Source organism: Gossypium hirsutum, chromosome D07 (genome assembly GCF_007990345.1).
Source record: "Gossypium hirsutum isolate 1008001.06 chromosome D07, Gossypium_hirsutum_v2.1, whole genome shotgun sequence".
Lineage (NCBI taxonomy): Eukaryota > Viridiplantae > Streptophyta > Magnoliopsida > Malvales > Malvaceae > Gossypium > Gossypium hirsutum.
The window spans coordinates 4,557,918-4,581,365 of record NC_053443.1 but is presented as its reverse complement, the minus strand read 5'-3'; the positions used below and the strand labels follow the sequence as shown (position 1 = coordinate 4,581,365).

Here is a 23,448-nt window from a genome sequence, read left to right as displayed (position 1 = left end):
GCAGATGGATTAAAGATGCTAAAAAGAACATGCACGGTGATAATGCTGCTAAGTTTTCACAATAGTATAATACAGAGGCTAAAATTGTATTCTGTAATCATATGATTCGATTTGCTTATGATTTAATTATAAAAAGTCCTTTGTCCAAAGATTTTATATGAAGGAGATATGGAAGTTGAAAAAGAATTGACAAAATTATGTGTCTCTAAGAATCATGAGCTCAAGAAGAATGAGATGAATTCTACTAATCAAGAATTTTGAATGCTTTATGTTTTTGTTACCTGAGTGATAATTGTTTTATTTTTAAATTAGAAAATATGAAGAGGTGAATAATTAAATAAATATGAAGCAATGATGATAATCTTATAAAAGAGGGTGAAAATAAATAAAAATTCAAGCCGAAAGGAATCTCTAATCACTTTAAGAAAGGAAAAGCCAAAATCATCTCAATTGCTTAAGTCCATTAAGTAATTATATATATTGAAATGATGTGGATAAAGTCTCTGACTTGCTTTACAGAAAATTCGTGTTGAATTTTTGAAGTATTTGTAGTCTTATGTTAATTTCTTATCTTTGAGTTTTATTAAGATGTTTCTGCAATGAAGTCTTTATTATTATAAAAACCACTACACCATCAAAACAAAAATGAAGCACTTAGCCCCTAAATGTTAAGCATTCGGAACTCAAATATAATTAGAGAGTATTTCCAACTCATCAAAACTGTACACTTTCTTTAACCAACCAAAGCCAAATAAATTGAACAATGCCATTGCTTTTTAAATGCGTGTGCAAGAAACTCAACAAGGAAGCAACAACACACCATGATTGAACAAAAAGTCCCAAGTGTTGCAGCAACAACAAATAAAATAAAATTTCAGGACTGGATATATTAAAAATATTTAATACCGTATTTAAATAAAAAGAGATTGGCAATAGCTTCAGATGGAATAGGAAAGAAGAAGAAGAAAGAGTTAAAGTAGAATTAGAAAGTATACGCTCATAATTGTAAATTACAAAGAAAATCATAAATGGTTAGTTGATTTATCCCATCAACATTAGGGTCGCTTGAATAATATTTCATTTGCTGGCTCAAAACCCTAAAAGATTCATCGCCCATGCCATAAGGAAGGGCTGAAAATATCGCTCAGCCATAAGTGTTAACAGATCTCCAATGAATCCAAGAAATGCAAAAAGGAATTCATTTAGCAAAAACCCACACCATGACCAAAACTATTCATCATTGACCCAGAAAGTTGCTAAAAAAAGAGACAAAATTAGTATAATTCTTAATTAGATTTGTGAAAAAGAAAACAAATGTTGTGCACAACACATGAATTCCCGTCTCCATCTCATTCATTACCCAACTAAAAGGGGACTATTCATTCAAAAGCAGAAGATGAAGAATGATAACTTTCGGTACATAGCACTAATGGCACTTTCAAGGTTCAACTTCTTGGTTGTTTTCTTGGCGGAACCATTACGGTTAACCTTGTTGGGGGTACTTCTTTATCCCTGAAACCACACAGTGGCCATAGGGATGATGTAGTAGGAAGGTCCATAAAATAAATTCTCAGAACATAGAGAGTCTTTGATTAAAGGAATGGGACACTCATGTTTATATGTTCCACGTTGGCTTTTATTATCAGGAATAAAAATCAATTCTCAACATCTCTTCAATGAAGAGAGTAATTGTTATTTCAAGTTTCCTCTTATCTCTAGTTTCATTTTGTCTACTCAATGGAGAGATTGGCACGATTTCTGGGGTTCAATGAATGCATTGGGAATCATGGTCAACTAGCAAGGGCCAAGAAAACAAGATTTGTGGTTAAGGTAGCCATTTTTGAATCATGCAAGGCAACTAAAGACACACCTCCCTCTTGAGCAATTCTAGTAATTTGCTGCTGCCTCGTTGTAGAATCCAGTGATTTAAATTGGGATCATCAACCGACGTTTTTACATGTATCCTGCTTATGTTTACGATGATTACTTCTATAGATAAACGAAATTGAAAGGGCAGAATAACAATGGGAATCCCCTAAAAAATTATTAGTTCCGCAATAAGCTGGGCTTTGCTTTTGCAAAAGATTGATGCACACAAGTCATTGCCAACACACCCGTAGCAAAGCAGAATTGTTTGTCGAAAGTTATAATGATGTCTTCAACTTTGAGGGCAATGGAGCATTATTCTGCTTTGAGTTAATGTCACAGTTAATCCCTAAACTTTCACCAAATATACAATGTCGTACCTGTACAAATAAAATGTCAAATGCTGCCTTGTATCCATCTAATTCCATTTATACTGGATGTTGAAATTATTTTGATTTTTTGAGCATTAAACAAAATAACTTACAAAACCAAAAGTGAAATAACCTAAAAACTCTGACCACCCAGAATTTCAAAATCAATCCAATCCCTCGGGATTTATATTTATACAATAACTTTTAACTATAAAGACATAAATGGCACAAATGTTAAAATGGCTCTGTTTGTTGAAGGTTTTACAGATACTCTATTGGGGTTGGCCATTTATAGTTTGATCTCCTTTCAATTAAGCCCAAACTAAAAAGTTGGCTGGATCACTTATTAATGGCCCAATGGAATAACTCAATAAATAAATATTTTCATCTTCGCATTGAATTAAAATTTGTTTTACATTTTTCTACGCTTCTTATATTTAAAATTTATTCTCTCTAATTAATCTATTTACTTTTCAATTTTAAAAATTTAAGCTCAATTGTTACTATGTTAAAATTCTCACTGATGTGTCATTTTAAAATTTAAAAATGTGCACTTAATAGTGATTAAAATAATGTTGAAAATGTTAAATGTATTTCTTTTTTAAAATCACCCATTTAAACTTTTCGTGATAAAACAATTTTTCTTTTGTTGGAATGGTCTTTTAAGAAAAAAAATTTTAAAGAATCAAAAATCCCTCCCCAAACCGTGCTTGCATTTTTCATTGCACACGACTTTCTCTATGTATCCATCTAAAACCCTGTTTATTCCCTAAAAAGGACTCTAAAAAACAGAATACTCGGCCAATCCCCTCTTATACTTACTGCCTGAACATTTAATACTAGAATTGAATTTACATAATTCATAACCAATCATGAATGATTGACTAGAGCATTGATACAAATAATATCCAAATACCAAATTCGTCCCCTATAGAACTTTCGCAAAGCAAAAAAACCTCTTGGGAAGATCAAAGAAAAAAACATGCTCTTCTTCCGTTTCCGTAAAGATTTCTTCCAAAAATTCCGAACCTAATTTTTTCAAAAAAGCACGGACAATACTTTTGTGTTTACGAGCCAAAGTTTTAACACAAGAAAACCGAAGTATATATTTTATTCGATACAAACTTTTTTTTTGAAGATCCACTGTGATAATGAGAAAGATTTCTGGATATATGCACAAATCGGTCAATAATATCAGAATCGGGGGACTCGGCCCACGTCGGCTTACTAATGGGGTGCCCTAATGTGTTACAAAATTTTGCCTTAGACAATGATCCAATGAACTAAATAATTGAAATTCTTGTATCCAACGTCTTCACAGCATTATCTATTAGAAATGAATTTTCTAGCGTTTGACTCCGTACCATTGAAGGATTTAATCGCACACTTGAAAGATAGCCCAGAACGTCGAGAGAATATTTAGATAATTGATTTATACGGACTCTTCCTGATTGAGACCACAAGTAAAAATAATATTGCCATAAATCGACGAAGTAATATTTCCACTTATTGATCAGAAGAGACGTATCCTTTGAGGCCAGAATTGCATTTCCTTGATACCTAATAAAATGTATGAATGGGTCTTTGAACAACCATAGGTTTTTCTAAAAATCATTATAAAAGACTTCGCCAAGATACTTTATTTTTCCATAGAAAAAAATTCGTTCAAGAAAGACTCCAGAAGATGTTGATCGTAAATGAGAAGATTGATTACGGAGAAAAAGGAAAATAGATTCGTATTCACATTTATGAGAATTATACAGGAACAAGAATAATCTTGGATTAAAAATCAAAATAGATTTCTTTGGAGTAATAAAACTCTTCAAATTACAATACTCGTAGAGAGAGAACCGTAATAAATGCAAAGAAGAAGCATCTTTTACCCAGTAGCGAAGGGCTTGAACTAAGATTTCTAGATAGATGGGATGAGGTATTAATGCCTCTAACACATAATTTAAATGTGAGAATTTGTCCTCTAAAAAAGGATATATTGAATGAATTGATTGTAAATTATGAGATTTTGCGGCTTCTGCCCCTTGTGAGTAAGATATTAATCATAAGGAAAATTGAATTTCCACAATGACTGTAAATCTAGCCGCTATCATTTGAGAATACAAATTATTGTTGTGTCCAAAAACCGGATTTTGGTTGGAATCATTAGCAGAACTAATCAAACGATTCTGTTGATCCATTCGAAGAATTAAACGTTTCACAATTAGTGAACTGAATTTATTACCATAACCTTGATTTTCAAAAAAAATCATTGATTTATTTAAACCATGCTCATGAGCAAGTGCATAAATATACTCCCGAAAAATAAGTGGGTATAGGAAATCATGTCGGCGGGATCTATTTAGTTCTAAATATACTTGAAATTCCTCCATTTCAAATTCGATTTGAACCAAAGATAGGGGATCTATTCGGTTATTAAATGATACATAGTGCAATACAGTCAAAACAAGGTATTATAGTAAGAAAAGAATATATACCTCGGAGATAGACGGATTCATCAACGGACTCTCTATCCTATCTTTTGCCATCTAATTGATTTATGTTCGTTATAGGATAAGAAGACGGTTAGAAATCCTTTATTTTTTCAACATTGTAATTGAAATAGTTAATAATATTACCAATTTAGACTAACTAAAGACATTATAAAAGTAGGGCATCAAATTATGCATATAGATTAAATCCAAGTTTTACCATAGTATAGGGACCAAAATTAAAAGTTGACCATTGTCTTGTAATCTTAAAAAAAAAAAAAAAAAAAAAAGAAGCAAAGCAATCCGTCTATTTTTAAGACACTTAGTACATTAAAATTATATATGATTACACAATATTTTAATAAAAAAAAATTAATGATATATTATTTTTGATATTATGCATGTCTATCTTACTGTTTATGTTCGAGTTTCATAGCTGTCCCCCCTAATAATATTGTCTTCAAGGTTATTAATGATATTAACCATTAGGACTAACTAATCTATAATGTATATATATAGGTACAAGTTTGAAGAAACTTTTCAATAAATAAAAACACATTTTTTAATTCATTATATTATTAGATTAACATTATATAAAAATAAGTTTTTATTCAACCATATAGTTGAGTTGAAGTTGAATTCAACGTATTAAAAATAACTAATATTAATTAATTAATTATTATAGAAAAATCATATCAATAATTATTATTACATAGATTATTTATTGGTTTGAACTACGCAATTGAGTATATTAATTATTTATTAATAATAGATATTTTTAAAATTAATTATTATTTAATTAGTGTTATAGTTATATAACAATTAAAATTAAAATTTACCACTAAAAATATCATTTGACACTTAAGAATTTTTAAACAAATAGCATCTAAATAATATCACAAAAAAATAGAGATTATTAACATTGATTGTAACGCCTTGGAATTTTTGATATGGCATGTGGCCAAATTTTAAACTCGAATATAAGGATTAAATTGCAAATTATGAGAATTTATGGAATGATTCAAATAAGATATTTTATAAAAGGAGTTTGCTATGGGATATGGAATTATGTGAAAGGAGTTGGAAAAGTGACAATATGACAAACAAGATTAAATTGCAAATTTTGAAAAGCATGAGGATTAATGAGAAAAATGATCTGAAAATAGAAAATATTCATTCATATGGATTAATTTGACATGAAATGAATTGGAATATGATTTGGTGTGATGAAAATAACTTTGAGACTAATTTGAAATTTTTTGAGTAGTACAAGAACTAAATTGTAAATTTCTCATTTTGATGAGTTAAGAGATAAAATATAATTTTCACCACTCATGGAGTTATAATAAAGATTTATGATGAATTATGGGCTTAAATTGGTCTAAGTATCAACTTTGAGAAGAAAATGTTGAAAAGGGGGTGAAAAGGAAATTTTGCCACAAAAGGGTAAATTGGTCAAACTTGTTCAACCACCAGTTTGATTATAAAAACACTGACACTCTGAGATTGTAGCACATCATTGTCTATTTTTTTCAAGTGATTATGTGGCACAATTTTAGAGTGTTGCATCATCAAGCTTTTAGATTTTTCAAGTTCAGGAATCAAAATTGACTTAGTTGAAAATATATAGGTACCAAAGTGACCCTAGCTGTCAAGTTCAAGGGTCAAAAGTTACATTATCCCCTCTTTTTCCACGATCATTAAGAGAACAAGCTTAAATGAAAAACAAATTTCAAATTTAGGGTTTAAAGTGGATAAAAAAATGGCAGGAGTTACCAAATTTATGCCGACAAATTATGTGCTTGTAGAGGTTCCATCAAGTAGTATAATTTTATTGTCCTATTGTCATATATTTTTAGATCTAAGTGTTTGGAAGTGATGAATATCCCATTGTTTGCCTTTTTGATACTAATCCCATATATAATTATTTGCAGATTTTTAAGTTCCAATTATAGAATACAGTAAGATTACTTTTTTTGATTATGGAGGTACTTGTTTTCCTTTTCAGCTTTTTTGGGTTGCGGATGTTGATTGAGATTGCATGAATGTTCATACTCCTTTATTACAACCATTCTCAAAATTGACTCCCAAGCTATTACCTTTTCCCAAAAGAAAAGAATTATAATTTTAACTTAAAGCATTAGAATCAAAATACAAATAAGTTAAAATTATAATCCTCACTTCACTTCTTAACCCTAAAAACAAAGTCCTCATAAATACCGCTTTCAAAAGGTAGTACGCACCCAACTGGTAAAAGCCTAAAGCTGTGGCAAAAGCAAGCAAAGTGGTCTGCCCAGGTAAGTGCTGTAATCTCTAAGGCAAGAATGATTGGATTCCCAGTCCCACATCGCAATCTGCCGTCCCAAATGCTTCAAACAGAACAAATGGGTCCGTGTAGGATGTGAAAGGTTCTTCATCGAACACAAAATTTGAGTAATCAGGATGCATCATCAATGGAGTTCCTACCATCTCGTAATCCAAATCGTACTCATAATTGAAAAACCGAACCACACGTTCCATCCATGCGGCGGCGCTCTCATCGTCCTTCTCTTGTTTGTTTCCATCCAAATCAAACCCATCAGTTGTGTTGAAAATGGGGTGATGATCAGAATCATGTGCTTGCCTTGGTTTCTTGCTATCCTGATTCTCTATATGATTGTCCTCCATATTGTCATTATGTTGGTTGTTTGAGTCAATAGTTTTTCTTTTTCTTCCTAAAAGGCTTTTCTTGTTCAAATGGGTATTCCAATAGTTCTTCACCTCGTTGTCAGTGCGACCAGGAAGTCTACCAGCAATTAAAGACCATCTACATTGTTTAAGTTCATAAAAAGGAAAAAAAAAACCAATCATCAAATACACTAACTCGAAATGAATATATAACATTGGACAAAAGTATAAACCATGCTACCATTAACGTCATTTTAGAATTCAAACTACTAAGTGCAATTATTCTTTAAAAGATAACATTCATTCAAATCTCAATCCCAATATCCCTTGCAGGAAAAGAAAGAAAGCAAATACTAACCGGTTACCAAGAAGCTTGTGCATTCGGATAATAAGGTCTTCTTCCTCCTTGGACATTCCACCTCGTTTGATATTTGGTCTCAGGTAATTCTTCCATCTAAGTCTACAACTTTTCCCTCCTCTCATCAATCCTGAAAACGTGTACAAACATTCCATCTGAGCTATATGTATATAATTGATAATTCGATATATATATCTATATATATATATACCTGATCGTTTAGATACGGTAGCCCAATTGCCTTCACCATAAGTCTCAACATAATTTTTCAAAATCAAGTCTTCTTCTGGTTTCCATAAACCTCTTTTGGACTGTGACTTCTTTTCCTTGCGGTTTTCCATTATTCTCAGTTTGCTTTCTCTCTTGTTGACCCACTCACTATCACGCTCTTAATGAAAGATGACCATTGATATACCGAGTTAAATGAGAAAGAGATCATTATTATTATATATATATATATATAGGAAAGGACAAGTCTATAGCCTACTGAGATTTATAAAACAGTCGTGCATGAAAGGGTTCACAATGGGAGGGCCCCTTTTGTTCATTTACTTTTTTTAACTTTTACTTCACACGAGCTCTCTAATCTGTAAAAGCAATTTACCAAAGCAAATATTTGAGTTACCACTTTCACTTTCTCCCTAGATTCATGAGAGAAGGAGAGAGAACCATAAACATGTCTTATTAATTACTGTGTTACCATGGTGACATATTTTAAGATTGGCATTCAACCCAACATGTCTCATTATTACCAAATAATATTGTCGTATCCTAATAGGAAATGTACATTGCCATCATATATAATTTCTTATTAATCTTGTTGCAAACCCACTATTTCCATTAAGTAATTCATCTTTAAGCTCCTTGCTTAACTTCATTAAAGATAAAGAAAAAATATATAACAAAAATAGTATTGAGATATGTTAATGTTCTGAGGCACCACTACATGTATGTCTCCCCATTGCAGCTTTTGTGAGCCCCATGAAATGACATGCATTACCATATAGTGTGTTTTTCCCTTTTTTTGGTGTGTGGGTTGTCGTATAAGTTGGAGAGGTTTTTTCTATTTGTTTAAAAGATGTGGAGGGAAGATGAGAGCAAGGCTAGCTTTTCCGTCAGGACGATAGGAAATTTTTGTGTTCTTATAATGGTCATATTCTATCAATTAGTCCATCCATTTTACTTAACTTACTGGAATACTCCCTCTACTTTAGTTAAGATTAAATTTAGGCTTTTAATTTTATGGGTTTATAAATCACATTAATATCAAATAAAATATATAAAAAAACCCTAAAATTTCTTAAATTTAAGAAAATTCTAAAAAGTTCAGTTCTTTTTTCTAATTTTTTTAAAGAAATAGAATATTCCAAAAAATCTAAAAAATCCTTTTTATTGATTTTTGAAATTGTAATTAATTTTTAGTGACTAAAAGTGGAGTCCAAATTATAACAAACTTTGTCTAAAGCCGAATCCAGATGGGTGAGGCTACCAAACCTTGGATGGGTGTAATTGAAATGAAGAAAATCTTTTGCTTTTGATTGCCCTATTTTCTTTCTACTCAGAAGATAAAACAAAGTAGAGGCAAACAATCATACCTCTTATCATTATTTTTTCTTTCTTCCCCTTATCATTTTTATCTTTGAATAAAATACCTCTTATCATTGGGTTATCAGCAATGGGGACTTTATTTTCCAACCAAAAAGCCTCTTCCTGTTCGGACCATCATTCCACAAAGGAAAGCTTTTGTGAATGTCGTCTTATTTAGGCATTCATTTCCATAATTTTAATCCCTTGAAGAATATTTCCAACAAATTTACCACACAAATAGAAAATCTTATTTGACTTGCGGTTACCTGGGAATGTGTAACAACTAGGACCATCATTCATGTTCTTAAATGAAAGAAAACACAGAGGGTAACATGGCGTTGGCCCTTGGGCAATTTAGTTCAGGATATGCCTATAACCTCGATTGTCGTGTCACCTTCAAATACTCTCACTCTCACAGATAATCTCATTTATTGAATCATCTGTAAATACCTTAATTCTAAACCTAGATAACACAAAATCATAAAGCATGCAAATTCAAATACAACTAGGAAGTGAGTTCAAGAGAAGACAGGTATTTGAAGTTAAAAGACATAGAAGAACAAGAAAGTTGGTTGCCAACTTGATAGTTGGAAACTCTGTATATGTCAGAAACTACTGCTACATTATTATTCTCTTGTATATATATACACAATTATACATATATCATATATATGGTCTGCAATTTGCTTTTTTTTCATGTCATTGTCACAACGTAAAGGTGTCCCAACGTTTCACATCCCTTTTACTGTCTCATACGATTGAGAGGTGGAGAAAAATAAAATTAAAATAAAAAGATAACTTTACGTGAACATCTCTGCAATCTAGATTTTTGGGTTTAAATTCTTCAATATAAGGGTTAGTGGGATTTTTTTGTATCTGTACACACTATCAAAGCTGCAATAAAATCGCAGTCTATATCTTCCCAGTTACTCCCTTTCTCACACACAACATAAGCAAAAACCAATGATGGGATATGCAAGTTAATTACTTAGGAACCTAAGGACTGGTTTTTATTTTGTTACAAAAAAAATGTGTGCACATATCACGAAGTGTGTGAAATACTTTTAAGCTGGCATGTTGGGATAAGCTTTTAGATCAGGATTCCCTTCACTTTTCCCCTCATTTCTACAATGAGGTTTCACATAAAATCTCCCCCACACGTGAAATCTGCAATGAGGTTGTTCACATCTCTCTCTTCTTATTCAGATATCCTTCATTTGTTTAAACATACATGTATCGGTCCAAAGTTATGATACTTCTCTCCTGCCAAGATTCTGCATTTGAGTCATGGGACATGATGACAAGATTCACATCTACTGTACATATAGTTGCTGACTCACCTTATCTACAATACGTATATAATAGAGCGAGAGGCTATGAACATCAGTGTTAGGAATATTAATGTTTTATCTATATATTGTTCTGTCCTATTACTATAGTTGATCGCGAATGTTGGATTGTGGCATTCGTTCATAGGGACCATCCAATTTGAGAAAATTTAATAATAAAGGCGGTAAAAGGTAAATTTCATCAACATGATAAAGGTTTCAGTCTCAGCATAAATATAACATTATGATACATTGACAATTTGCTCTGTCACAATTTAAATACGATATATCTAGAGTGGTTGCAAGCATTTAATATAATAAGGAAATCAGCTCCGAATGGTCCAAACCTATTCGTGAAATAATTTATTATTCTGAAATACTCTCAAAACAGAAATTGACGAAGAGTCATCCGCTTTCTAAAAAAGTTGCTGGTAGCCAGTGGAGTTTCAATGATGACAGGCATTGTCATTGATCCATCACTATTTGTGATATATGAATTATAGTATGTGAAGTGATGATGTAATTAAATTTACATGTAAGCTTTAAGGTACTAAATAGAATAATAATCAAAAGTATAATGTTATGTGCAATTAAATGATCTTGTATAAGAATCGAATAGTTGATAAGTGAAATAAGTGCTAAATTTAATAATAAAGGCGGTAAAAGGTAAATTTCATCAACATGATAAAGGTTTCAGTCTCAGCATAAATATAACATTATGATACATTGACAATTTGCTCTGTCACAACTTAAATACGATATATCTAGAGTGGTTGCAAGCATTTAATATAATAAGGAAATCAGCTCCGAATGGTCCAAACCTATTCGTGAAATCATTTATTATTCTGAAATACTCTCAAAACAGAAATTGACGAAGAGTCATCCGCTTTCTAAAAAAGTTGCTGGTAGCCAGTGGAGTTTCAATGATGACAGGCATTGTCATTGATCCATCACTATTTGTGATATATGAATTATAGTATGTGAAGTGATGATGTAATTAAATTTACATGTAAGCTTTAAGGTACTAAATAGAATAATAATCAAAAGTATAATGTTATGTGCAATTAAATGATCTTGTATAAGAATCGAATAGTTGATAAGTGAAATAAGTGCTAAATGTTGGTTTGAGTGATATGAGTGGTAATAATTAAAATTTTGACTAAAACAATTTTGGATAGCATTAATAGTAGTTCAATTTTGAAAATTCACCAAAAATTGTAGAAATTGAGTTAAATATTGAACCAAACATGAAATTGAAGCCTATTGAGTCTAGTTTAATATAGAAGAAACGGTGTAAGCAATCAAAATTTAATATTATGAGATAAATAAATTTAAGTGAGAAAAGATCAGATTAATTTTGGGTTCCCCTATTCTGATTTTGAAAATTCATTAAAAATTGTAAATAATAATAATTCAGAGTTGATATTTATATGCCTAAAAATATTAATAACACTATTTTTAATAGTAACAAATAAAAACATTATACGATATCGATACTATGATATAAATAATTTTTAGCGGAGATGGGTCAAAGCTACCTAGCAACAGATCATGGGAAGATTTGAAGAAAAAATCGTATTAATTGGCTTGATTTAAAATTTTGATCATAATTTTTATATTAAGGATGAGATGTCTAGCTTCAAAAACTTCAAATTGAACTTAATTATCAATTCTGATAAATGAGATACAAATAAAAGCATGACAGTTGCACAATGAACTGCACTATTTTGAATTGTTAAGATTTAATATTTATAGACTAAATTGTAAATAAAGCAAAATTATGTTAAAATATGAAAATCGTGAAATAAATACCCGTGTGAATAAAGGTCGTAATTAGTCAGGAAATGGAAGAATAAAGATAAAGTTCTTGAAAAGCTTGATGTACGATTTTATATGTTCTTATAATATTAAATAATGGACTAGAAATGAAAGAAATATAAAAAAAAGTAATACATTCGTGGAAATCGTGAAATAAAGTATTCATCATTAATTATTGTGAATTCGGTATCGTGAAAATCTTTTGACTAATTACTGTACAACTATTTAAGTGATCTCGTGCATCAAATATTGTGGTATGACTAAAGAAGACTTTTCATCAAGAAAGGAAACTAGAAAGAAGCCTAGTGCGATTATCTTACCTTGTTTACAAGATGTGTGATCGCATATAATAATGTATAAGTATCTCGCACATTATTCTATTACATATTAAATTAATTCATTGGGTAAAAGTTTAGTGAACCATTCTCGTCACACTAGCTTGATTCATGAAGATAAATATCTATTATTGAATAAGTGACATAATTGATAAATGTCTAGATGAGATAAATATCAAAATGGTGGAACATCTCAAACAATATCGAGTATTCATTCCTCATAGTGGAGACTTCTTCTATGAACACTGTCATCAGCACGTACTCTTCTATAGTTTTGGATGAATATCGAGTATGTCGTGCTTCTTGAGGCATTGTCTCCTCTATTGAATAGGTCCTTCAAGGAAAGGTGTAAAACATGTTAAACTATACGAAATAGGTCGTATGGCAAATTGCCTGTTGGCTGAAGAAAAAACGAAATTCACAAATTGTCAAGACTTTGAATAATGTGAATTATGTTGTCAAGCTTTATAAAAAAAGAAGAAGTAATTTTTGTTTTAATTATTGGGTTTGGTTAATTATTGAATTAAAAAATAATTTATTAGCATCATACTGTAGCTAAATTAATATAAGAGAAAATATTTGGTTTAATAATAGTAGAGTTTTTAGATTTTACAAGCAATGCAATGGGTTGATAAGTATCATAAGGGTATAGTAAAATGGTTGGTATTTGGTATACTAGTAATGTGTTTTTTTTATTTCACAAGCAGCACATGTGTCTCTTTTTTAAATATTTTATTATACTCCTATACGACATTTGTCAACCCTTGACCTTATCTGTGGAGTCTAAAAACTCCACTAGCAGTGTACAAAAAGATACATGACAACTAGACCTAATTAAGGGATCCGCCCGAAAAGTAGGAGGGTTTGAGAAAAATATATGCCCAGAAAATTGACTTGGACAAAATATAAGACTTGTTTTTTAAATGGGTTGGACCTCAAGTAAGTTATTTTGGCTCAAGCCCGGCACGACTCGAATCTAACTAATTCTTTTTCTTGTTGTTATTTTGTTGTTGTTTTGATGACATTTTGCTATTATATTGTTATTATTTTGTTGTTATTGTTTTGATATTGTATAACTCTTATTTTATTGTTAATTTTGGTACTATTTTAGAGGCATTTGCTTGTTAAGTTGCAACTATCTTAGTGTTATTTAAGTATAAAAGCTTTTTGTAATATATTTTTAATTTGTTAAGAACCATTTATTTTAGTGTATTTAATGTATGAGTCGGGTCAAGTTCAAGTTTAGCATTTTTTATCTGGATCGGGTTGTAGACTATTTTTCGAATCAAATCGAGCCTAAAATTTTATATCGATCCGACTCAACCTATAATCAGATCTAATGACAAAAACTTAAAATTATTCGTGAAATAGCAAAAAAAAAATACACTGCAAACTACCCGATACTAATTTTAAATAATAGTTATTCTTTAAAAGATTATTTTCAAAGCATTGGGTGGAGATATTTTGTTACATATCTCTTATATCTTAATTTTCTCATTTTTTTCTCAAAATCTTATCATAATGTTTATCCCAAATTTCAAAATTTTATACAATTATAGATAAAAGGTGTGCAAACATTTAATAGGCAATTTATACATCACATCCAGTGTAACACCCCCTAACCTTAAACCGTCACCGGAACAGAGTTACGAAGTATTACCGAACATATTAGATAACTTATAACTAATTCACAAGTAAATAACATACATAGCGTACTTTAATCAATACATCACCTAGATACATGCCACATTATCAAAAGAAAGGTACATCACTAAAATTTCTTTGAGGTCGGGATTGCTCTGAATGTTGGACCGGTCACTGGCTTTCTACTAACCTGCGCACGGAAACAACTATACGCTGAATATGGGTATACTCAGTGGTGTCGAAACCATTTTTTTTGAAATTTGAAAAATGGGTATCGATTTTGAAAACAGAAAACTCTGGGAGTCGCCACCGATCTTTTATTAAAGTGTGATTGGTTCACCATTAAAAATAAATTTTAGGTCTGCGAGATTTGAGAAAACGAGTTCGGGAGTCGGTTACGCACGAGGAAGGGTTACCACCCTCGTGATGCCCAAAATTGGTACCGAATTGATTGTTTAATGTTTTCATGTCGAAATTTTGAAAAGATTTTAAAATACGATCCTTTTATCTTGAATAAAATGAATTGTATGATAAGGCTTGCTTATTTCAAAGAAATAAATTGTCACACTCAGTAAGTTAGGGTGCAACGTTTTAAATCCTCAAAATTAAATTTATCTCTTGACTTTTAAAACCTATGCATTTGAGAAGGATTTCCGATTATCTGGGTCAAATGAGAAATCAAGACCCAATAAGTTAAGGTTCGATTTCACAAAATTCCCAAATATCGAATATTGCCTTTATTTAGAAGAACCCTCGTCTCGAGAAAATAACATGTCATACCCAATACGTTAGGGCACAACATATCGAATTCCCGAGAATGAGCTTTTTACTTGTGTTTAAAAAAGGATGCTCGGTTATCCAAATTCATCGGAGAAATTGAAGCCCAGTAAGTTAGGGCACAATTCTCTCGAGGATCATGAACACCAAACATTTGAAAGTTTATGGATAAACGATTTCAACATTTTCCTAAATGGATGTAACGCGATTGAAGGGCAACGTATTATGCAAAAGTGAATTTGAAAATAAACATACGTTAACGAATCATGAATAATAAATAAATACAAACTAGCATGGCGATAATAATAATTTCAATCATACAATATACCAATATCGATGTCAACATTTGACATAAAAAACGAGCTAATTAATGCAAACACAAGCCAAGTGTATAAGCTTTGAAATTACCAGAAAAATAAATGATATGAAAGGAAAGGAAATTGTGAATCAATAAAGCGTATATGGAAATATTAACATAAGTACTATGCAAAAACAAAAAACAAAAAAAAACAAAATTTGAAATAGATTAAAATGGAGTTTAAAACAAATACTATGCGAAGTAGATTTTGAATAAATGCTATGTATGAAGAAAATCGAAAAATTGATATATACAATAATATATGAACAAATAATACATATGAAATAAAAAAAAACTTAAAATGAACGATAATATGCAAAAGAGTTGAAGTGGATGATTTGAAATAAAACAAGCTTTGAAAGGAATTATATACATGAGAATAAATATAATATCATATGTATATGTGTAATATAAATTATGCATAAATAATATTAAATTTATATAAAATTATAAAATAATAAATTTGGATAGTAATACATGAAAACTTTAAATAATGATGTGATAAATTTTAAAACAATAATATGTTATAAATGAAAATAATATTGATGATAAGCTAAAAAATATATATTAAGTTAAAAAAAATAATGTCAAATTTTAAACTAATATCCAAGAATAACAGAAAAAAAATTTTGAAACAGAATAAAAACCAAGTATATTAAATTATATAAATATAGACAAAATTATATCAAACTCGAAATAAATAAAAAAATAAAAAAAAAGCAAAATTGAGGATCAAAACGGCATGTGCGAATAACACGATGGATCAAAAGGGGAAATAATCCCAACACCTCGAAACGCTGCACCTTAAGAAGGACTAAACTGAAACAACAATAAAATATGCGGGGCAAATTTAACAAATAAAGGAAAAATCAGATTAAAACGCTGAAACAAATCAGGAGGATCGATGGCGCAAATATTCCCTCCAAGACCAAAGCGCGCGGATTTGGCCATGCGTCGGTCGAGTCATCGGGTCAATGCCAATACGGTGCCGTTTCAAGGCCACTGAAGCAGGCCTTAAACGGCGTCATTTTCCCCACAACAGATACCTTACTCTAAAACCCTAAAATTAGCAGTTAACCTTAAACAAATCAAAAAAAATCTAAACCTTTCTCCCCCCTCCCATTCCAAAGTCGTGCCGCTTAGAAAAGGGAGTTCTCCGATCCCTTGAACCGCCGTTCGACTCCGATCACAACGGAGCAAACGACGATTCCAATCAGGTAAAATCACTTTCCTTCAGCTTTCTCTCTTAAATAGTAAATCAAAAGAAAAATAAATCAAAGATTGAAAGAAAAAAACCAAGAATCGATAGAAATTTTCAAAATAAAATCTAAAAATCACCTTTTCTTTCAATTTTTTCGTTCTTATTGATATTCTGTGTTTTTTTGATACAATATGCCTCTCCCTTTTATAGATTTTTTGACATGGCTTTATATTGCCAAAAAAAAAATAGAAAATCCCCCCACGAATCCCTTTTTACATTTTTCTTCTTTACCCCTCTTTCTCTGATTTTGCTTTTGTTGTCTGTTGCTGTGTGCGTTGCGTTCGTTTTTTCGTTTGTGTTGTAGGTGTACGGTGCTCAGCCAGCCTGGAGGGAGGACGCGCCTGGTGCGTGCGGAGGACAGTGGCTACTAGCACACACGAGCAGACGAAACTGGTTGCCACATGCGGCGGCTGGAGTTTGCAGATGCCCTAGGGTTTCTGCTTGTGTTTTTTGTTTTGGGCTTCAATATAACTGGGCGAGTTTCTGGAAACGGGTTAGGATTTGGGCCGTTCGGGTTAGATTTAACTGATTTGGAATCTGGGCTTGTTTTTGTAATTGGACTTTTTGGACATTTAATTATTTTTTTGGTTTTTATTTCTTTGTGATTTTGGGCCCGGGCAAATTGAGCCTCTTACAAGTGGAATTACCATAATTCAAATTTATAACATTAATCGATAAATTATATACATTTTTATTTTATGTCTACAATTATTCATTAATTATGTCATACTTTAAATCAACTTGATCATTAATAACAATAAGCAATATTTCACTATCTCAATTTCATTGATTTTTCACATCTCATTCCAATAGTTCATTTCAATTCATATACAATTCATTCAATTTATCACTATATTCAATATAATTCTATTGCAATTTGTACTCACTAATATCATATAACAAAAATTTACTATTAATCACATCATGAACTTTGGGTTCATATCTTCAAATCTCATATCTCGATTTCCAATTCACATATCAATTCACAATTTCACTTTCTCATTTCTTTCCATAGCTCAATCAATCACACTTATTCAAATTTCTCATTTCAATTATTTACCCCTATTAACAAGACTTGGACCTTGACGGATATATGGATCCAACCAAACACACCAGAATATCCAACAACACACCCCGAATAATATAAATCCTCCTTAACACACCAGTATATCATATCCTCCCAAACACACCAATAAGGCATTAGATGCCTCTTCGGATAAACCGAAGCATATATTAACAGAATCATCTTCTCGGCCGAACTACAAATCTCCCCATCACATCACAAATCCTATGGCATGCCATTTGTATCCAATCTAGTCCGATAAGTTAATAGGGTATTATTTTACTTTTCCAATTTCGAATTCATTTCCACAACAATTTCAAATATTCAATCAATTCAAAACATCTATTATTTCAATTCACAAACAATTCAAAATTATTTAATTCAATATCGATAGTCACCTTATTTTTATTTATTAAACATATTATTCAAAATTCAACAATTACTATTAATAAATTCAATACCAATACGTATTTATCATTCAATTCAATCATGATACTTACCTCAATTTGCTTATCATGTATATTAATTTAAATTTTAACAATTAATAATTAATTCGAATTATGGTAATACTAACCAAAATTTTCTCGAATCACTCCTTGTCCACCTTCTCATTTCCTTTCTCGGACAATAACTCTTGCACGACATTAGCAATTAAATTTGGAACTTTTGAAACCCCTAAGCATTGGTTCACTTTCTTTTTCTTCATTCTCTTTTTCTTTCTCAATTTTCATTTTGCTTCTCTGTTTCTTTCTTTCTCATTTCTATTCTTTATTTTATTTTATATATATAATAATATAATAAAATATATTAATAATATTGTTGATACCATTTTTTTGATGAAAACGGAGTCGACTTGGATTTTAAAAATGAAAACGAAAATGGGAGTCGCCACCAATATTTTTTGATGAGGTGTGATCGGGTCACCTTAAAAAATGGTTATTTTTAATAAACGATTTGCTTTTATTAAAACAATGCTTTTTGGTCTGCGAAATTCAGAAAAACAAGTTCGGGAGTCGGTTACGTACGAGGAAGGATTAGCACCCTCGTAATGCCCAAAAATTGGTACCTAGTTGATTAATTAGTGTCTTAGTGTCGAAGATTGAAAATTTTAAAGAGTTTTAAAAATACAATCCTTAAAAAAAACTCGAATAACGTAGATTGAAATTTAAGATTTTTTTGTTCCGAAGGGATATCACATCCTGCACGTTAGGGCGCGATACTTTAAACCATCGAAGCCAAGATCACCTTATGGTTTCAAAAAAACATACTTTGAAGTTTTAAGAGGATATTTGGCTATTTGGTCAAACGAGAAATCAAAACCCAGCACGTTAGGGCACACTTTCTCGAATTTTCAAATGCAAAATATTACCTTTATTATGAAATTTTAGAAGGATATTTAGCTATTTGGTCGAACGAAAAAATCGAACCTAACACGTTAGGGCACGTTTTTCGAACTTCCAAACGTGAAATATTGCCTTATTTTGAAATTTTAAAAGGATATTTTTAGCTATTTGGTCGAACGAAAAAAATCGAAACCCAGCACGTTAGGGCACATTTTCTCAAACTTCCAAACGTAAAATATTGCCTTATTTTGAAATTTTAAAAGGATATTTTAGCTATTTGGTCGAACGAAAAATCGAGACCCAGCAAGTTAGGGCACGTTTTCTCGAACTTCCAAACGCAAAATATTACCTTATTTTGAAATTTTTATTTGGATAAAAAGGAATGAAATGCCTAAAATGTACGCTTAATGTATTAGGTTTATTAGTGACATTGTTTAACACGCAAAAGGAGTTGTACATGGCTAAATACAATAGTGCGACATACGTTTTAAAATAACCGTGATATAGCATGCATAATAAAATATACATATAGCGTCGAGGCTAATAAATCTTAATATATACGCGCATGAATAAGATTAATGATATAAATAACAATATATAAAAACAATAATAATAATCAACGATAACTATGATAACTATAAATCTAAGTTTTGAAAGTACTTGAAAAATAATAAATAAATAAATGATAGAAATGAAATTGCAATAATGATGGCAAAAATAAAATGAACAAAATCGATACTAAAATAATAAGCAAATAAATAAAATAAATGAAATGAAATAAATAATAATAATGTAAGCTTGATCAAAAATCACAAATAAGTAAATAAAAAATATTAAATAAAACCTTCTTTTTAAAATAAATAAGTAAATAAACAAAAACAATTAAACCGACAAGGGACTAAATTGAAAACGGATCCAAAATCTGGGACTCAAATCGAAAATAAATAAAAGTGGGTGGTTCGGGACTAAAATAGAACGCGTATAAAGCGCGAGGGACTGACTGGGAAATATCCCCATCCCTTATGCGCGTCGTTTCAGCACGGACCAAAATGAAATAGGCCGAAAATTCGCGGGGCAATAACGTAAAAGAAACGAAGGCCAGATTGCATTAATGCATAAAAGCGGAGGGACTTAACATGAAAATAGCCCCTCAAAGAAAAAACACGCGGATCCCCTAGCGGGTTGGGTCGCGAGTGCGGGTCATGGGGCTAAACGACGTCGGTTCGCGTCTGGGGAGGTCACCCGAAACGGCGTCGTTTTATATCTAATATGAATTTCAAAAAAAAAGAAAAAAAAACAGTTTGCTTCATTTTTTCACAAAAAAACAGATGGCTCAGCCTCTCTCTCTCTCCCTCGCAGGCTCTAAGCCCGGCCGATAGGGCCGACGCCGGCGCCGCCGTGACCCCACCGTCATTGGTGATTGGGGCAACGCAAAGGTCGCGCTTTTGGTCCGTTTTAAGGCGCTTGAAGGCCTAAATCTCTAGGCTTCAAGGCTGAAAGGAGAAGACCCCCTGTTTTCCCCCTTCACGTCCCAATTTCGATGACCGAAATGGCCGGCTAAGGGCTTTTCAGGCGACCCTTCGGTATTATCCTTCCTCCTTTAGGCTTGTTTTCTTTTATTTAACAGATTCGTAAAACAAAAGAAAAATAAAAAAATGACTAGTAAATAGATTGAAAAAAAAGAAATATCAACCTCTGTTGTTCTTATTTCTGATATTCTAATATGTGTCCGAACCCATACAAAGAAAAAGCTTGTGGCTTTTATAGCCAAATTACAGACTCTTTGATGATTGCTTTTGTCGTTTTGTTATTGTTTGTTGTCTTGTTCGACTTTCTTTTGTGTTTTTATTTTCTTGTTTGTGTTTGCGTGTGGCTCTCTTGCAGGTAGTCTGACGCGCGTGAAGGGCCGACGACAGGCGAGTAGTGGCGGCGTGGTGCGACTCGCGTCGCTGGAGGCTAAAGACCTAGGTGCGGGGCACCTAGGGTTTTCCCTGAAAGTTGGCATATTTTTGGGCCATTTGGCTTAGGGTTAAAATTTGGGCTGAGGGTTTATGTTTGGCTGGTTTAGTAATTGGGCTAGGATATTTATTTGCTTTATTTTGGCACTGGGCCCGGGCATAATAGGTCTGTACAAATATAATATAAAACATACTTACTAATTAGTAAATTTATATATATTTTATTAAATATCTTAGATTCAATGTTAAACCGCCTCAACTTTAAACAATGGCATAATGCTTCTTTGATCCCTTTAATTTTTCTTAATCTATAATTAAACTTTTATCTCTATTATAATTTATCTTTTTTTATATTTAACCTCAATTAGACAATTCACTTAATTAAACCTAACTAACTACACAACTAACTTCGTAATATTTATAATAAATATTTACAGTCCGATTTATCGGAATGAAGTCCTGGGAATACATTTTTTTAATTCAATTCTTTTAATCAATTAACCATCGGAACATAAAATTTCTTAACGAAACTTTAAATTACTTAATGACACTCTGCATATTTATAAAAATATTTACGGCTCAGTTATAATATCGAGTTCGATCCCTCGTTTTGACCCAATTTACCTAATAATTTCTTTTAAATCACAAAATCACTAAAATTTTGAAATATTTCTAAAATCACCTTAATTATAATTATTAATAATAATTTTCTAAATTTTCATCGGATTTAGTGATCTCAAATCACTGTTCTGACACTACTGAAAATTGGGCTGTTACATCCAGACTAGTTATATTCTATGATTATTAGAAAAGTGAAATCATAATATTTTTTTATTATCCAATTTGGTACCCTATGATTTTAAAATATGAAGGAATTTGGAGGAGTGGGTGCTTACCTTCATCCAAAATGCATCAACGTATAATATCAAAATATTATTATTACAATTTTTGGTATCTGTAATTAAATTTGAACATACTAATAAGACATATGATATAATTTTGATATATATATATATTCATCCAATGTCATCCTTGTATATATCTAAAATTGTGATATGGAATAACATAGGGATGCTTTTTTTCCACCACCATCATGTTGGATTCTTTTCTTCATTTCTCTTACGGACCCAACATAGCAAAAGCTAATGTCTAGTAACAGCCCTACCGTTGTTATTAATAGACTGTAAAAATCTATTTAAATATTTTCAAGAAGCTATTGCGTTTCATTCTCATCCTATCCACCATACCACTACACACCCTAATGGCCACCATGTTATTAATTACTCAACAATTTCATAATTTGTACCAAAATTCATCCTTTATACGGAAAATAGACTACAATTTGCTATAACCAATTCCTTTTGATACAGATGGAAACTGACATTTATAGGCCAAAAGATATGGTTGTTGGAAAGGACCCATGACTTGAACTGGTTGGAGGATTCATCACTCTATTTGGGCCTCATAAGATTACAATATTAATATGGGTCAACCGATCAATGTCACTAAACTATTGATAAGTTTACATTTTGGTTCTCTACTTTATATTACAAATGGTCATTTACTATTCAAAATTTTTTGTTTAAGTCACCGAGCTGTTAAAACTGTTGTTGTTGTCCTTTTTTGTTCGCACAGTTTTACCAGTGAAACCTCTATTGCCTTTCCTCTACAATCTATTTTTTTTTCAAGAAACAACTTGAACTCAAAATCTACGAACCAAATGCAACCGGTTTTCTTCTCTGATCTTCGGCACTGACTGTTAAATCGACTTGGTCTAAGATATGCTCTTCATTTGTTAATGGATACGAGACACAGTACCATTATCGAATGGCTGCTTGAACTTACTAGTCGGACTTCAAAAAAAAAATTTAACGACCCAATAACTAAAATAAAAATTTTTGAATAGTTCGTACTTAAATAATATTTTTAAATAATTTGATAATCATTTTATATCTTTTTGAATGATTAGTTTATTTTTAATTGTTATAGCAATATATTAGAAAGTAGTTTAAATATAATTATGATAGAATAGAATATAATAAATACACATAATTCTTCTACTCGACATTTCACTTCACTTTTACTTTTACTTTTATATAATACTATTGTCTTTAAGACTTGTTTGGTTAGCTTGAAATTGCGTCATAATTTGTTTATCTAATATTCGAGTTTTGATAAATAATGGTTTTTTAGATGATACCTTTCACAAATATTACTTTTTATTAATTATT

General features: G+C 31.2%; 1 protein-coding gene across 1 annotated transcript; it reads right to left on the bottom strand.

The window, feature by feature from the left end:
* Nucleotides 1-6,757: 6,757 nt before the first annotated feature.
* Nucleotides 6,758-8,166, bottom strand: LOC107956574 (transcription factor MYB82). The gene is made up of 3 exons (XM_016892186.2): nt 7,957-8,166; nt 7,746-7,875; nt 6,758-7,526 (listed from the first exon to the last, which is right to left on the bottom strand). The coding sequence occupies exons 1-3, from the start codon at nt 8,084-8,086 to the stop codon at nt 7,034-7,036; spliced, it is 753 nt and encodes a 250-aa protein (XP_016747675.1). The 5' UTR covers nt 8,087-8,166; the 3' UTR covers nt 6,758-7,033.
* Nucleotides 8,167-23,448: the final 15,282 nt, after the last annotated feature.